The sequence below is a fragment of the Euprymna scolopes genome, chromosome 12, assembly GCF_053919585.1.
Source record: "Euprymna scolopes isolate OS-2025 chromosome 12, ASM5391958v1, whole genome shotgun sequence".
In the NCBI taxonomy this organism is placed as follows: Eukaryota; Metazoa; Mollusca; class Cephalopoda; order Sepiida; family Sepiolidae; genus Euprymna; species Euprymna scolopes.
In genome coordinates, this window is record NC_136493.1 from 135,253,674 (window position 1) to 135,272,658 (window position 18,985).

General features: G+C 31.2%; 1 protein-coding gene across 16 annotated transcripts in view; it reads right to left on the reverse strand.

The window, feature by feature from the left end:
* LOC145291500 (sorting nexin-13-like) overlaps positions 1–18,985 on the reverse strand; it is a 289,540-nt gene that overhangs the window by 204,610 nt on the left and 65,945 nt on the right. For all 16 annotated transcript variants that reach the window (XM_080137419.1, XM_080137418.1, XM_080137420.1 and 13 more), the window contains exon 2: positions 15,562–15,677. In XM_080137419.1, coding sequence (XP_079993545.1) covers positions 15,562–15,677 — 116 coding nt within the window. The remainder of the gene's footprint in view (positions 1–15,561; positions 15,678–18,985) is intronic.

Below are 18,985 nucleotides of genomic sequence, written 5' to 3' on the forward strand. Positions count from 1 at the left end.
ATTTGCAAAAGAAATTAAAGAATAATAATGATAATGTCGTTCATCAAATTCCGTCTGTGTTTGTTTACAATATCATGTTAGCTGATATTTGGGCTTGACAATGAATGCCCTGGAAAAGTCACTTCTGATTAATGTTTGATTTTAAAATATGCAAATGAAGAAATTATTTAAAGCGATTTTAAATGGTACCTCTTCTTTTATCATAAATTGAACTTATTAATAAGAAAAAATTAAAATAAAATGATGAAGTACATCTGGGCTTGAACAGGAGATCATTCGATCTGAAGTTGAATGTCCTACCACTAAGCTATATCACTAGATGATAATAAATCCGTTTTTTTAAAGAAGAAATGATTTGCTGAAATTTTATTATCTCTCTTGGTTGGTGTAATGTAAAATATTCCCCCCTGTAAAAATTCTTTTTGACCTATAAGAAAGAAAAGCCATTTTTAAGATCATTTTTTTTTTATTTTCGATATTTATCGGATAAATTTCTGTACAAAACATATCTAAGAACACTGCCAGATATATAAATTAGCTTTGTGTGAAACTTGCAAAAGATAGGCTCAGCTGTTTTGGAACCTATGAGTAAGGAATTCACACACACACACACACACACACACACACACACACACACACAAAGTGTATAATATAATATCAAAGTGGGAGGTTATATTCATATTTTATATAATAGTAGATAGATAGATCTGGGGCTCAGAAGAAAGATTTGAGCGTCAAGATTATCAGGTCCTTCCGGTCAGCATCCTGCGGCTGTTGGCCCATCTTATTTCAGTAATTAAATACAATCAAACAAATGTAGGTAAATAAATATGATTAATACACACCAAAGACTGTACAGAGAAAAAAATTGAACATAAAGGAAATTAGACTAGTAACGGAAAGATATTACAAAAGCAACTCCCACACAAAGAGGTTCCTTTACATGTATAGAACATAATACCAAAGTTAAGCGATCAAATTTGTAAAAACCCTATAGACTGAAAAATTCATAAGGTATCAAGGAGTTCTAAATGACAGTTTTTTCCGGGGTTGAAGGTTCAATCCTCACTACAGATAATTATAGCTAAGAATAGAAAAATCACTTAACACATCTTCCCAGTCATGTCATAAAGAATTCAGTTTGAAATTCTGTATAGACTCCTGAGCTCTACATGAAGATTCCTATGTTAGAAAAGATGCACCTGAAGAAGGTCAAAGGTTACATTGACTGAAGCAATGTGAAATAACAACCAGGGTGAGAATAGTTTTATTCCAAATAATGCATGCTACAAAACTAAAATGTGTGAACATGCATCAGTATGCGTTCACTGCACAATGATTGTCCACTTGTTGTCTTTGCTTGAGGTCAGTGTTCAAATCCAACCAGTTGCAGTATCAATCATGTGTTCTGTGTCACTGTCCTAACAAAACGATCCTCCCTTCAAATAGAACCACAGTTAACAAGCCGCGTCTGCATGGCTTCCCCTCTGTTGCTGCATGTGAGATGACACCACAAAAAATAGCAAAGAAATGATGAATGTGAGAAGTGTGAATGAAGGGCCAACGTTGTCTTCACATTTTTGCCAAGTTTCAGAAAAATCTAATGGATGGGGCAAAAGTTATGGGGTAAAAAGTGTCATTTTTTTGCAATTTTGGGGCATTTGTGACCTCTTTCCCGATGAAAATGGACAAACGGTGCAAAACGGTGCAGTTTCAAGCCTTAAGATGTACATTTGAATTTTCCATGGGAAACCACTATATAGACATACATATCAAGTTTTCTTGAGTAATATGAAAAAAGAGCTCCAACAAGGCATGTTTTTTTTGTTTTTTTTAGCCTTAAAAGTCCCAGTGGGATATGAACCAGAATTTTGCCAGGGTCACCCATACTGACTTTATATTAATGACAATGGGTTCCACATTTTGGCCAATTTTCAGAAAAATCTAATGGATGGATCAAAAGTTATGGGGCAAAACGTGTCATTTTTGGCCATTTTTTTTACCTCTTTTGAGCCCCTGGGGATGCAACGGGAATTTTCACAAAAAAAATTTTTTTCCTGTGCATATCTATTTAATTAAATACAATTTGTGGCAAAATTTCAGGAAAAACTAATGGACAGTTATCTGGCTATCATCCAGACTAACGGATGCACGCCACTGAAAACATAGGTCCCTTTCTGATAAATCGAGGGACCAAAAAAATAACGTTTAATTTTAAGAAATGTTACAATAAAACCGTATTTTTTTTGTTTTAACTGAGCAACAAGCCTGCAAATCGACATACCTTCCAACCAAATGTATTCCTTTAGCTAAGGGCCCAAGGATCCACCTGTCTGAGAATCACAGAGATCCAGCTCAACCCTCTGCTGGAATATATATAGATATTTACTGTTATTTGAGGTAGACCACCCAAGACGATTACTAGAAAATAATAAACTGTTTATCTATGGACCAAAAAAAAAAAATGTATTGCCTAGGGAGTCCTGTATATGGAAAGACATTAATTTTTCAACGACCAAGTGGTTTCATCTCTCAGCATAAACCCCTGTTTAGAGAAGTTATAACTTTTCTAAGTAGTGAAATCAAATTCTGGGTTGTCACATTCCAAAACATTTTCCATATTTGAATTATCATGAACACGCAATTCGGTCATTGATAAATCAGTTTAAATTATAACATTCAATGGGTTCGAATAAAGCATTACCAGGGAGATATTTAACAAAATCGACCCAGAAAAAATTAATTAATTCCTGAAAGAGATGAAAATATACAACAAAATATAAAAAGATTCCACAAGAGAAACCAAAAACAACTAACCAACATCTAACACATTACAATGTTTCTGCATTAAATGACCCAAAAGTGATTGATATGCCGTAAAACAAAAGCAACATTCAACATAATGTAAAAAATTAAAAAAAGTAAAATTATCAACAATAGTCAAGCGTGACCCAACAGCTACATTTTTATTAGCTGCTACAGTGAGGTATAGGGGAGAGCGCCACTCCTTTCTCAGAATTACTCCACTTAACCTTGACCCTCACCTTATAATGCTTCTAACATAAAATTATTATTGTTTATGCATTATTTGGATATTCGGACAACTGTTCTAACATTTCAGCCGATGTAACCTTCTTCAAGTATACTTTGCCAGAATCTGAAATCTGCAGAGAATTTCAAACAGAACTCTTTATTTAATTATCTATTAATTAAGTAGAGTAGCTTGCTCTCGTTTAGTCAGCCATGATAAGGTAGAAGCTTAAGTAATTTGCAATTGTATTGTTTGTATTGCCTGTACTGAGGATTGAACCATTAATCCCCAGAAAATTGTCATTTAGAACCGATTATTACTTAGCATTATGCTACATGTCCTGTGGTGCAACAGAAGTGCTAAATATAATTTCAAAGTTTGATAAAATGCACATGAAGAAGGTCAGAGGTTACATGTGCTGAAACATTATGAGAACAACATACAAGATAAGATGTTTGCATAATCTAAATTATCAATTCTCATCTAAAAAAAAATTCTGAATGAAAAAAACAAAATTTTTTTTTTTTTATTGGCATTTCACCCCAAACAAAGTATGGGGCTACTTAGTCGGGAAGGGCTACTATTTGAGACCAGATTTGCAGGGATACTATTCATGGAGTTGAGCAGTGAGATGCCTGTTCACATTGCACTTGAATTTCTGCATGTCAGTACAGTCAGGGAAGTAGGAGCCTGGAAGGGAATTTCAAAGTGCAGCAGTCTGAGAGAAAAAGCTAGTCGAGTAGAAGGCTTTACAGCATCTCGGGATCTCTACAGTGTAGGGGTGAGATTTTGCCGTTTGATTTGTCAAGGGTATTGTTGTTGAGTGGAGTACTAGTTGCCGGAGTTCGTTAGAGCACATGCCATTGAAATACTTGTAAAACAGGCACAAGGATGCCACGTTTCAGTGATGAGACAGAGGTTGGAGTTTAGTGGATAATTCAGGTTGGTGACTCTTTTTTGAACACTGTCTAGGGAGCGAGAGATTAATGGCAGATGCACCAGCCCGGATGTGGCAACAATACTCCATGCATGGGCGAACAGTGGCCTTACGCTTTATTTCATTTTTCTCAGAAATCCTTCTCTATATAATATACATATTCATTTATCTCTTAAACATCAAGTTAATAAAGTTGAGAACATAATTTTCCACTCCTCAATTGACAATTTAAATATAAATTAAATACTTTCTTGTAGTCTTTTAGTCTTACTGGATTCCAGGATAAGAATTCATCTAGTCTGATGGAGTATCCAGCTTCTTGCTGTTACTTGAGGTAACACCACTTGAATAAAGTACACCATTTTTCGTAAAAGCCAGTGTGGGTTGGTCATACTGAAGAGATCTTATTTGAGCATGAATTTGAATATTTAGTCAGGGTTTACTGGTATGGAAAAGTATCTTCATGCAAAGTTGTCTTGATAAACCCCTTTACAGAGAGACTTTAGACAGTGACTATCAGGCATTCAAGTTCTCTCCTAAACATAATATCATAGTATACTGTGAAATTATTTGCTAAAAGCCGATTGATAATATTGATTAATAATAAAGTAGATATAAATGCATTAAAACAAAAGTTAAATTGAGCCAAACTAATTTGATTATAACCTTTATATTTTATTTTTATCTCAGTTTTATCAATGTTTTTTTTTTTTTACATTCATTCAAGAGCTTTCAATGTATTTAATCTTATTCATGGGAAAATACTATTGACGTTCTACTTTTTTGTTCATTTCCTGAATATTTTTTTTTTATGATAGAGTTTGTGTGTGTGTAAATATCAAATATAGGAGTACAAATGAAGCATAAAACCGATATCTATAATATATTGTGAAAAATCATTAAATTTGGACATCTTTTCTCAATTTTCACTAACTTTTGGCTTCTATTTAAAAAAAAAAAAAAAAAAAAAAAAAAAAAAAACTTTACACTAACAGTTTTTAATTTCAACATCAAGATTTGATTTTTTTGATACTACAAAGATACACAACTTATTAAGGTCATGTGTTCAATCAGGGATCAAGTTTAACAAGATGGAAGGATTGTCAGAACCAAGAGAACCAAATCCAAATATTTGTGCGGGTGGTTCTAAATATGAATCCGTTAACATTGGCTTTGAAGACAACAAAGTTGTAATCTGTAGGCAAGCAATTCTGTGGCAATTTATTTCACAAAGAAGCTTTGTAAGAGGAAATTTCGCCCGACTAAAAACAGTCTGTTCCTATGGCTTCATGTTCCTACATGTCCAAAAGGTGATTTCTTGAATTGTGTTAGCAGTTAAATTCTTTTGCAATAACTAAAGAAAATCAAATCGATACAAAATTTTTATTAATATATTTCAGGATTTTATTGTATTGATAAAGTTCTTTTGCTATGAACAAGATATTTCAGGCGGATTAAATATCAGTGCTCATGAAAACTTTAAACATGTTTTTGTGCCAACATTTGAACTAATTTGTTTCATGTTTATCCACTTGTTCCATATATTAACCATTCAATTTTTGCTAGAATTTTTTATTTACTTTTCAGAGTTTCAACTTCTTAGTAAGGTCAGTGGGAAGAAACCCTGCAGAGTGTTCAACTATTAGAAATTGAAATTCAAAATAAGAACATAATATTTATTTCTGTATTGTATTATAAAAGTTTCAAACAACATGCTACTGTTGGTTTTGTTCATACCAAATAAGTTATATTGCCACTGGCATGTAAAGGTTTACCGTGATATTGGTCAGATTTATAAGGAGCAACATGAGGGGGAAGCAAGATGTTTGTTCATATTACATCTAAATTCCTGCAGTTGATACAGTTACAGAAACAGAAAGCAGAGATGGAATTCCAAAATGGTTTGAACAAAGAAGTTAGAAAATGTTTTCGCATCGAGAAGTGGTATGATTTTGCTGCTAGTCGGACGGATAAGTGGAGTAAATTTATTAGAGCACATTCCATGGAAATGGAAAACAGGTACAGGATGCAATACTGCGATGATGTAATGATGCAAAACCTATTAAGTTCAAAATTCTTTTTTTGTACCTTATCCAAGAGACAGAAACTAATGGCTGTTTGTTTATTTATAGACATGCGATTTTGCTTGACATACTCTTGTCTTATTTTTGTCTGATGACAAGGTCTTCTGAACATTTGATAATATTATTACTGTCCCATCACTATTTTACAGAACTGTGCTCACCTCCTCAAAGCATCATTTGTAGTAACATTTTTTTTTTTTTTAACATCTCACAATAAGTCCAGGGCTGGACATATAGTTGATGCCACTAATAAAAAAACAAATCAATTATTTTTATAAAGTACTAACCTTAAAATGGCATATATCAAAATTTGAGCCTAATCAGATTATTACTTTACAAGTTACAGTTATTTAAATGAAGTTATTGTTGCAAATTAAAAAAAAAAATTTTAAATAGAAAAATCTGAAGTTAGTATTTGATAAAGCATTGTTTTCTGATTGGAAAAAATACTGTTCACGCAAAGTAATAGCTTGATAAGTGTCCTTTGGATCTACTCTGTAGGAAACAAGACGATGTGCTGATTTTAAACTTGTATACAAGAACATTTCTTTTTAGTCAGGTCAGCTTTTCAGTTAGTATATTTTTTCGATGATATATTTTGATTTGTTTATGGATGGAAGTATATTCAACATTATAAACAGCATTATGCTGATTGATGAAAACGTGTAATGTAGACCAATTCAAATGGCATGTATCAAAATTTTACAACTTACAGTTATTTAAGTAAAGGTACTATTGCAAATTTTCAAAACAATGGAAAAATCTGAAGTGAGTATGTTGATAAAGCATTGCTTTCTGATTGGAAAAAGTACTGTTCAAGCAAAGCAATAGCTCTTTGTAATCTGCTTCATCAGAAATAGCAGTTAAGTTGGTATGCTGACTTTAAATGCAGTTGTAAACACAAATGATGCGGAATGCTTAGATCACCAACATTTGCCAGTTGTCCCCGAAACATGTAAAAACATGTCCACATACTTGTTTTGGATACTCGTAAATTGAAGTTGCAATATATATATAGCAAAAAAGTTAAAAATGTCAGAGGGTAGTGAATTCACTATTTTTTCATGAATATTTTTGAATGAGAAAGTTCTGTTGAAAGTAAAAGCAGTGTTTGCTTATAGTCTATCAAAAACAACAATGTTTTGCTAATTCAGAGTTTGCTTGCAATTGTTTCAATGCAGCAAAAGAGTTTGTGCCATTATGTAGCAATGGATGAAACATGGATCCACGACTTCAGAACAGAAGCAAATCAGCAGTCAACTGCATGGACAGCAGTGAGTGAAAGCTGTCCAAAGTGACCAAATATGCAAACATCAGCAGGCAAGGCCCCAACCCCCATATTTTGTATGTTCAAGGTATTTTGTTAATAAATTACCTTGAGAAACAAAGAAACATCAATAGCAAATATATATTATGGCATTATTGGTGCGTTCAAAGAAAGAAAAAACCAAAAACGGCCACAAATGAAGAAAAATATTCAGAGAATGCATTATGTCAGAAATTGATCGCAACAGTGGCAAAACTACATGAATTGCATTTTCAATTGAAACAAAACAGAAACAGATCTATCCTATTCTCCAGATCTGCCCCCCCCCCAACTGACTACTGACTTATTACAAGCCTCAAAAGAATGCTCCAGCAAAAGAGATTTGGCTCTAATAAAGTGATTTCGGAAACTGGAGCATATTTTTACACTAAAGTGAAATTATTTTACAAGAATGCATCAAATTGTTAGAAAAATGTTAGAATCAATTTATCACCATAGAAGGAGAGTATGTTGATGAATAAAATAAAATTTTGGATGAAAGTTGCTGATTTATTAGCTATGCTTGGAACTTAATATGTTATGTTCATAAATTACATATATGAAAACTAGTTTATTATTGTGCAGTAACTTTCAGATGCAAGTTATTTGCACTTTACAAATTTGCTTCGGAATTTAAAAGCATGCGCAGAGAAGGTGCCATGATTATCAGAAGGCATTGCAGTTTTGGCAAAGATATACATCCATTTCTTTTTCTCTTCCAAGTGAAATAAGGTAGATAGGATCCTCAAACTTTGAAGGAACAACTCACGTAAAAGACACAGTAAAAAATAACACTCATTCTTGAATATTTACTACTGCAGTGTTATGAACATCAAAAGATTCAATTGAGCAGGATCTTTACAAGTGTGTGTATGTGTGTGTGTGTGTGTGTGTGTGTTCTTCTGCATGAAACAATAAGTGTGTTATAAAAGGCAAGTGAGTTACAGACACAGGAAAACGGTACATTCAAGTAAATAAAACTGATATGGGTTATATGTGAGCATGTGTGTGTGTATATATCATTTTTTTTTTAATTTATATATTAGTGAAATAGTAACTGGGTTGGGTCTACATTTTATTATTGGGAAAGTGGGATTTTCCATTGGAGAGCAAGGAATTCAATAGCTGTTCTGTTTTTAAATCTTGGAAAAAGCTACATTTTCTATTTAACAATTAATTTTTTTTTTTTTTTTTTTTTTTACTGTTATGCAAGCACTAAATCTGCGAGATGTTGAACTTGGTATCCTTGGAAAATTAAACTGCATTTTTTTTTAAATTTTTTATTTTATATTTTTTCAATAAAATAAAACTTATTTAAACACACGCACGCATTATATATATATATATATATATATATATATATATATATATATATATATACAGAGACAAGGGGCATTCCAAAGATAGATTTATCTATATTTATTCAGCCTGAATGGATCAGAGGCACCGCAAATTGTAGTATTATGGTGACTGAACTTATGCATTCATGACTTAAAAATTTCATCTCTCTGTTGCAGATGTTGACGGTGTGAGAAAGAAAGCAATTACTGTCATGGACATGCATTAAAAGCAAAGATGCGTCATTGAGTTCCTGGCAAAAGTGTATTAAGAATGGTGACTATATAAAAAAATAAATTCTGGTGCACAAAAGGCCACTTGTTTTAATGGAATCACTCCATCTTTATAAGTCTTCAACTTACTGAGTTAACAAACAAATATGAGGCTTTATTTTTGAATTGACTGTTTTTGCTGGGCATTTTTCTGTGTTTAACATGTTATGCCCAACAATTTGAACTCTTTGATTCTTTCATTTGCCATTTTTCTCATTTCTTCTCTTTAGTTTATGGCAAAAGACTTTAATTCTTCTAGAAAAATGTAACACTTTTTTTTTTGTGCTGTGAAATGATAGAATGGTATAATTTTTTATTTAATACTTTATTCTAAACGTTATCTAATATTCTAAATATTGAGCTTTTTTTGCATCAATCTAAGCTAGATTATATATATATATATATATATATTTATAGCATGTGTATTTATATGTAATGTGTATTTAGCAGCTTTTCTTTTTTTCAGTTAAGCAAGCATTGTTAAAAATAGAAATCTGCTTAATTATATTTATGTTTTCAATTTTTCTAATGATCATTAAAAAATTGAAATATAAAAAAGTAAAAAATATTATTCTTAATATTTGCTTACATACATTTTATATATATATATATATATATATATATATATATATATATATATATATATATGAAAGAACAACCAGAGATGGTTTTAAAACACGGTTATAAGCAAAAAAAAAAAAAAGAATTTTCTTTCTTTTCTTTAAGTTGACTAAAAAAGAAATAAAAAAAATTTTGTTTTGCATCTAAGCATGTTTAAAATTAGTCTGTCTGTTTATTCTTTCATTTATTTCAAGATGCTTCTACTGGCCGACACATTTTCAACTTATATGTGTATGTATATATATATATATATATATATATATATATAATTATAAAAAAGTGAACCATATCGTAAATTCAATCAACTAAAAAATGGAAACCGGGGTGAGGAAAAGAAAAAAAAAAATATATATATATATAATGGGGCATTTAATTGTACATATAACTTGCCCCATTATATATATATATATATTTTTTTTTCTTTTCCTCACCCCGGTTTCCATTTTTTAGTTGATTGAATTTACGATATGGTTCACTTTTTTATAATTATTCTAAAATTTTGCCAATCGAATAAAGATATATATATATATATATATATATATATGCGCGCGTGTGTGTATACACACGCAAATTAACCAATTCTTTCAGAGGATAGCTGTGAAACAAAGAGAAAACACTAACAAATAAGTTTTATTTTAATGTATATTTTAAATTATTATTTTGTAATAGAGGCATATGCAGAGGAAAATATCAAAACACATACCATCTGGAAACGGCAAAATGAAAACAAAACAAAAAAGATTATGTAATATCATGCAATAAAATGACAAGCACAAAACAAAATAAAAATAAAAACAAAACAACTAAGATTGCATGCATAACTATATTAATTTCTTCCAATTAAAAAACAAAAAACGACCATTTTTCTCTATGAAGCTGTAGTGAAGTGTTACAGCAATTTAAATTAATTAGTTATGATTTTCATCTTAATACAACCCGAAAGATTTTTTCTTGGAAAAAATAATGTTTATTATAAAGTTACATTCACAATTAAAACAGCAAATGAATTTAACAAACCGAAAGGAGTTCAAATTATGTTTAATCTTACAGATACCAATAACAATAGCTATTTTAAATAATGGACAGTTATTGGAAGCCAAAATCAATCAGAGATATTTAAAAAAAAAAAAAAAAAAAAAAAAAAAAAAAAAATTTTATTTGAAAAATAAAAATTAAAAATATGGTTGACAATAAAAAGAAAATTGGTTGACATCACCCTAAGTTTTTGACCCCAAGCTGAATGATCGTTGCTCAAAATCACCAGATGCTTCAAAAAGGCTGATTGGGAAGTTATCAGAGAATACAGACGTTCCATGGACTAATATCTTTTCTCTTCCTGCTGAACAGCGTGCAAATATGACCGAATGTTGCAAAGCAAGCATTGAAGCACATGTTCTCACACAGGAGTACCATAATACGTCCTATTCTCCTTAATGGTTCACTTCAACTTGTGCACCAACCATTGCGCAAAGGCAGTCTGCATTCTGCTGATTTGTCCGCCATAAGTACAAATAGACAAAAGTTTATAGAAGCTGAAATTAATTGTAAGAGCGACATAGCCGTACGTAGACAAGAGAAGGCATACCAAAGTGACCAGAAAATGTATCAAGTTGCAAAAAATAGGAACTCGTGATTTCTGGAAAATTTATAATGGTGTGGTGAATACGGGACAAACAGCAATTCCCCATTATCCAACAACCAAGAGATCACCTGCACAGCAACCGGGAAAGCTAATTTGTTTACTCAGCAGTTCGCGTCCAACTCCATCTTAGACCCCCCCCTCAAACTATTTCCTCTCAAAGAATTGATACGTTAAAGCCAGTGCCAAGGCTGCTGCAAATAAGGTAGGCCTTTTTTACCATGCTAGAAAATTACTCCCACCAGAGCATCCCATATCTTTACAAAGCCACAAATCTTCCATGAATGGAGTACTGTTGCCACATTTGAGCTGGTGCATTTACTCTCAAAAAAGACTTTCAAATCTAATATATCCTGCATTGTCAATCAAATTACAAGCTCTGCCCCATCACCAAAATGTTGCAAACCTGTGCCTATTTTACAAGAATTTTAATGGAATGTGCTTTGATGAACTCATAACCCTTGTGCCCCGAGGGCGGATATACTTGACAAGCAGCAAAATCCCACCCCTTCACTGCTGAAGTTCCTAGATTCTGGAGAACCTTGTACTCCAATAGTTTCTTCTCTTGGACTGATTGGCTTTGGAATCCCCTCCCGGTTTTCTTGCTTCTCTGACTGCACTAGTCTACTGAAGTTTAAATATAATGTGAACATACATTTCACTGCTCAACTCCTATTAGACACAATCCCAAATAGTATCCTCTTACATTCCAATCGGCAATGACTTGTTTGAAGTGAAAAATATTTTTTTTAAAATAATATATTCAAATTGGTTTTGGTTTTTGATGGCTGTTACTAATTCTACTTCCCAGAACTTAAAAAAAAAAATAAAAATAAAAAAATAAAAAAAAAATAAAATAAAATTTATTTAAATATTTGAACCTTTTTTTTTAAATGTAAATTTTTTGTTTAATTTTATTATTGTTTTATGGAAAAAAACATCTATTTTTTAAAAATGAATTTCATTTCTTTGTATTCTAATACATTTCAATTATTTTATGGGCTTAACCGATAAGTGACCTAGTGACCCCAGATAGAATCAAAGAAAACGTTTCATGGTGTATCACATTGTGCTCTCTATACACATAAATATCATATCTTGTAAAATTTTATTCTTATGAAAACTTACATAGATGTGTATTAACTATTAACATATCGATTTTTATAACACACAAAACAATATAATTTAACCAGTAGGCGAAAGGGAGAAGGGGGGGGGTTATAGACAGCATAACGTGATTACTTCAGGACTGTCTATGTTTTCAATATTTAACTGGCTTTACAAACTCACTTTGTCCTTATTAAAACAATTTACCTTCATCTTCATGGATGACTCAAAAGTCACATTTTATTCTAGTATAGAATACACACACACACATATATATATATTTCTTTTCAAGGGAAATAAGGTAAAAAAAAAAACCGATAAAAGTGCTCAATATGTTAATAGAGCGGTATAAAATTTTTTAATTTTTTATTGAGCCCATAATAAATTTACATTGTTGTTTCCATTGGACTTTCACCCCAAGAGATGGGGTAGAGTACCAATTTCATCGGAATTTATAGGTGGACTGAAATTTAAACTTACAGAAATGGATATAAAGTTATTGGGGGGGAATAAACCCCCCCCCCCCAATAACTTTATATCCATTTCTGTAAGTTTAAATTTCAGTCCACCTATAAATTCCGATGAAATTGGTACTCTACCCCATCTCTTGGGGTGAAAGTCCAATGGAAACAACAATGTAAATTTATTATGGGCTCAATAAAAAATTAAAAAATTTTATATATATATATATATATACTAGCATTTCAGCCCGGTGTTGCCCAGGTGTTTGGAGGTGTATGTTGAGCAAAAAAAAAAAAAAAAAAAAAAAAGCGGTCATTTTTTTAACTTTGAACCCTATTATGACCTCTTAACATTTATTGTTTTGAGCTCAAATTATAAAGTTAGATCCATGTTCAACGAACCTATATCTAAAATTTCAAGTGTTTAGACCCAAAATTGTCGGAGGCGTTTGGTAGAGTTCTCAAAAGTCAAATCGTTGAACTTTGACCCCTTAACAGACAAATTTCTGGCTGAAAACTGATCAAAGATTTTCCCAAATCTTAGTACCCTGTATATCAAATTTCGAGTCTGTAGACTTAAAATTGACAGAGTTATTGCATAGGGAAATGTACACACACACGTTCACTTATATATATATATATATATATATATATATATATATATATAACTAGAATAGTCATCCCAAGACGAGAAAAATTCCTTGAACAGAAGACTTCGCAACCAAATGTATGTCTCCTTATGAAGATTAACCCTTTATGGTTGAACTAATTCATTCAGTTGTAAATAAATGAATATAACGACATAAATAAAGTGGGAATTGATTCAAACATGCCTTGTATAGTTCAGCATCTGGATAGATGCCAGATACTTCCAGATTGCAACTGTCCATTATTTACATTCAGTATGCCGGCATCTATCTCAGAGAGTAGAGGATTTCGTTTGTTGTCATGAACACTTCTTTTTTTTTTTCAAGCACTATGGATAATAATCAAGATAAGTTTATGTAATGCAAAAATTCTCAGTGGAAGTTTAACTATTGAACTCCATAATTTTTCCAGTTTGAAGATAATCATAGTATTATTACCCTTTAAACTAACTAAAATTAATATTTTTTTAATCATTTACAGGTCATAAGGGATTAAAATAAAGATATGATACTAAAACTAACATTTATAACCTTCTACCAATTTTGATCAAAATCAATTACCCAACAGATTCTAGAAAATGTCTAAAATTTAAAAGGTCTCAGAAGAAATTGAAATTCAAAGAATCTTTCTTGATTAGTGTCGAATGACGATGCATCAAATTTGATGCCAATCTGAAATATCTGAATTTTCAAACGGAAGACTTATTATTCTTCTCTTAAAACCCTTTCAATACTCCAAAGAGACTGAGATTTGGAGAATCTATATATTAATACGATAGCGTGCGTTATTTTGTGTGTTACACTTACATCTTTTTTCTTCCAAATGACTGTCGTTTGTTATCACCTTCCATTTGTTGTAATAAATAATTTTACCAAGAATTCTTCATAAGTTTTGATTATGATTTCGATCATAGCTGAAGGATATTTTCTTCATAAATTTTGGTTTCAGTTTTGATTCAAGTTGATGCATCCAAGTCATATGGATATATATTTTCTTTTTTTTTTTAAATCACAACTTTATAATATATAAGAATTGATAGAAAATTGATTTCTAATAATATATACGAAATCTGCATGAATTAAAATATCATATTTAAGCATATTTTTCGACCTGACTATGCCGGGTGTCCCTGCTAGCTTAGATAAATACCTTTGCAGCTTTAACAAAAGAACTACAATAATATCAGGGCGTCTCCATTTATGCTGAACATCCACAGAATGCCAACATCAATATATTACATATGAAAGAGTTCGCTGTGAAATTTTCATAGGTCCCGCTAGTATTTATTATTAGCTATTGTTAAAATTTCACAAAAATCAAAGATATCTAAAGCTTCATGAAGATCCACTTCCCTCTTCTTTGTACCCTTTACATAAAACTAAATTAAACTACATACAGCCCACATAAAACAATAGCAGTTGTGTGTCCAAAATGCATAATGATCACTTATTTTAGGAGTGAATTCTATACATAAAAATTTATGAACATATACACATTACTTCACATTATAATCTCAAAATCTTGGGAGACTATTCATTTTCGGTTGAGAAGGCCTTCTCACAGTAAGCAGAGAGAATGTCTCTTAGGTTTGGGTGTGATTAACCTCTAAGATGTCTGAAAATATAATGTTGCTTTATTTTAAATCGCTTCCGTTTTTTTTGTTTTTTTCACCCATAATGGAACGGAACGCAACTTTATTTTAATAATGTACATATTTTTGATTTCTTCTTTTGAAATCCCTTGATACAGCTTTGTTAAAGTGAGGGCGAAACTGGTCAGCTGACCCTCCCCCTTTTTTCTTCCCCCGCCATTTTTTTTTTTTTTTATTAAACATGCTTTAGGTATTTTACTTTTAATCATGAATAATAAAAGTCTTCCCTTCATGACTGCTATATATATATATATATATATATATATATATATATATATATATATATATATGTATATACACTCAGCTCTTTAGACTATTGTTCTAATCTCCTTTAAATTATATATATCTATATATATATATATATATATATAACAACATGAGAAGTTACAAAACAAAAGCTATAAAATAATAAGGTAAATAAAACCAGTGATGGAAAGTAAAAAAAAAAACAAAAAAAACTTCTTACCCTATAATGAAAGAAACAATGTAAAAACCTCCGAGGATTCCAAGAGTGCCAAAAGTGCCAATGAACAATGCCAATGCAAGACCAAGCCATGACCATCCTCCATCCACCCAGGGCATCTGGCAAATGATAAAAAAAAAAAAAAATCAATAATTCAGAATAGAGCATGAAAAATATGCAAAACTAACTGGATATAAGGAGCGTATTTTTTTTTTTTTTACTGTCTGGATTTTATTGGAATAATTTTCATAATCATTTCAGATAAGCTAGTTAGCTCATCTGATTTTTTTTTTTTTTTAATAAGCATTCTAATTTTTTTCTGAAAAACATTAGAAAATGTTTAATACACAGATATGTCTAGGTTTGGTATCACAGGCTGTGGGCAGTCAACATCAAACCCAACAGCAACAAAGTGACTGTCAGAGACATATGCCTGGCTGGTATGAACAACATCTAATCGGTGTGCCAGGTTAAGTAGGTGAATTTCGAAATATATATATATATATATATATATATATATATATATATATATATTAGTATACACAAAAAGTAGAAAATAATCTCAAAAGCATACACGTTCACAAAGCATATAAGTAGAAAGCATTAAAATATTGAAGAACTGAATTTACAATATTTTATTCAAAACAAGGAATATGAAAAAACGTTGAAAGGTTCCTTATATAAATAAAAGAACAGTATAGTTACATTCCAAGATCCAAATATTTATTTTTATACTAAACAGCTCCTACAGCATGTTAAAAGTTTGGTCCATTTTTTTACAGATCCGTTTCATTATACAAAAACAAACGGTTATCATTATTATGTCAATATTGGCTCTTTTCATGCATATACTCTTCAGAAAAATTAGAAATTCTTTTTTAGAAAGAAAAAAATGCATGACAATATAATGTCGCAAAAAGAAAACAAAATTTCATAGAAAACTCAACGTCATGTTTATTCCGGCAGCTATCTTGATTCATATATATTAATAAAATGGAAATGATTTTTCCTTTGTAATTAATGACTTTACAAATTAAGAAAACACTTCCTTTTCACAACTTTTATGCTTACCACTTCACTTACTACTAAAACATGTTCGTAGCCAAGAATACATAGATTTTGTCCCTGTTTAATAATTCTTATTTTTTATCCTAGTGGGCGTACTCTCTCAAACATGTATTCCCACTAAGAGAGTAACAAAGTTTTTCACTCTAATGCAATTCACTCCTCGTCTGTAACCATAAATTACAGCTTATTTTTATCCATAAGTTAATTTTTTTCATGTGTAATAAATTTACAATTTGACTTTCTACATATTAACATTTATTACAGATTCATTTAACAAACGCTCCCTTATTCTTAGTTTGATGGAATGAAAGAATAGACTGAAACTATCAGTTCACAATACTTGCATTCAATTACTTTTTTGAATAGAAGATCATAAAAACACAACTCATTTTGCGCAAATATGGACGTCTTCGCTTACAACATAAAAACAATATGTGTCAGTTATGCTATCATTACTTGACTTCCTCATAAAATTAAACAAAGAATACGCCATTTCTTCACTAATAAACCTAACATAGACCACAAAAAATTCTTTAAAAAATCTATAGATTGACAGATTTCAATCCGCATTTATGTTTCCTATTCTTTCTTTTTTTTTACATGCCCTGCAGAATACAGACCATGCTATTTCTTTTAATTATGCTTTTCAAGTTACATTCAATTTTGGCACTATCTTTTGCTTATTAAGTTGTTAGATGAATGTCCAGAATAGTTAGACAATGTCCACCTTCAACATGTTAAGAATGGCTTTCTAAATGATAACGTTATTATTTCAGCATGGTACATATTCACTGTGATTATTTTTATTTTTGTTCCAATCCAGAGTTCCCCATTTTGCGAAGTTGGATTTTCAGTACAATAAAACTGACCTCTCATAAAGAGGCAAGTAAATAAGGATTTCCTGAAGATTATTAGAAGACATTGAAAAACTTTCAGATTGCTATTATCAGTTTTGATTATTTGTATAATTGTTGTATGATTCATATAGTTCTCACATTGGATGTTATTCTCATGTTTCAGTTCATGCAACCCTTGATCTTTCAGGAGCATTTTATTGAACTCAGGAATCTGTATAGAATTTTGAACAGAGCCATTTATTTAATCACAAGGGGGTAGCTTGCTCTCATTCTGTCAACCATGACTGCAAAACCCCATGGAACAATGGATATAAGTACTAAGTAATAATCAGTTATAAGTGACAGTTACAAATTACTTAAGACTTTTACCTGGTCATGGCTGGCAGAGTTTGTTACTCTTGTGGGTTAAATAAAAGGTTTCTGAGGAATTCCGTACACATTTCTGAGTTTATCAAGATGCACTTGAAGAAGGTGGAGGTTATATCGGCTTAAATACTGAGATTAACATCCAAGACAAGAACAGTAGTTCCAATAATCCAAATTATAATTTTTTTTTTTTTTTTTTTACAAGGTGGTCACCACTTATCAAGGCCCGGAAGCCACTCAGAGATAAGGGTTAATGAATGTACAGTACGTTAGTGTGCTCAAAAATTCAAATTAAAAAAAAAAAATATTGAACTTGTGTGCATCAGAAATGCAGACTAGACCAGTTAGTGTGTTTTGTTATATGACACTGAGGCATGTTAAGAAAAAAAAAAAAAAAAATCAGTTAAAATAAGAACAATTGGAAATGAAAAGAATAGATTTGCACAGTTGGAGGAACAACAAAATTGCCATCATATTTTATTTTCAAAAGAAAGACATTTACCAAAGTTTTTTCCAATCATTAGGATTCACAAAAAAAGACTGAATGGTCAAATACGACACAGAGGGAGAGAGGAAAAAAAAAAAATCACTAGAACGTGTGTGTGTGTGTGTAGGGATAATGTTACAATACTTGTATACAGTTGATTAGTTTAAAATAACACAAATCACACTGAATGTGAGACCCCCTCCAAAAAAAAAAAAATCCACCCATGGAATCATTAATATTCACAAACCTTTCAGTAATCTAACCAGATTTGTTACAAATAAATTTAGTCTACGCCTGACTTGGTCACCAAGTTTCAGTTGTAAATGTCCCACAATCTTTGTTTTAACATTCAATGATATGGATTAGAAATAATTTGCTGATTAATTTTATCAGTAGGTACGATATTAAATGGGTTTCATACTCACCGGACCTTAATCCCTCTTCCAGATTTTTATTTTTGAGGATTGAACAGGGCCATCACAATCTTAATCAAGTTTGGGATGTGCAGGATCACCTATATTAAATGACAACTGTGAAGTTGTTACCCCCCTCCCCACCATGGTATACGAACTTTGACTTTGCTCACGTTAATAAAATCATGAAATGTGCTTTGTACCAAAAGTGGAACAGCTGAAAACAATTGTTTTTG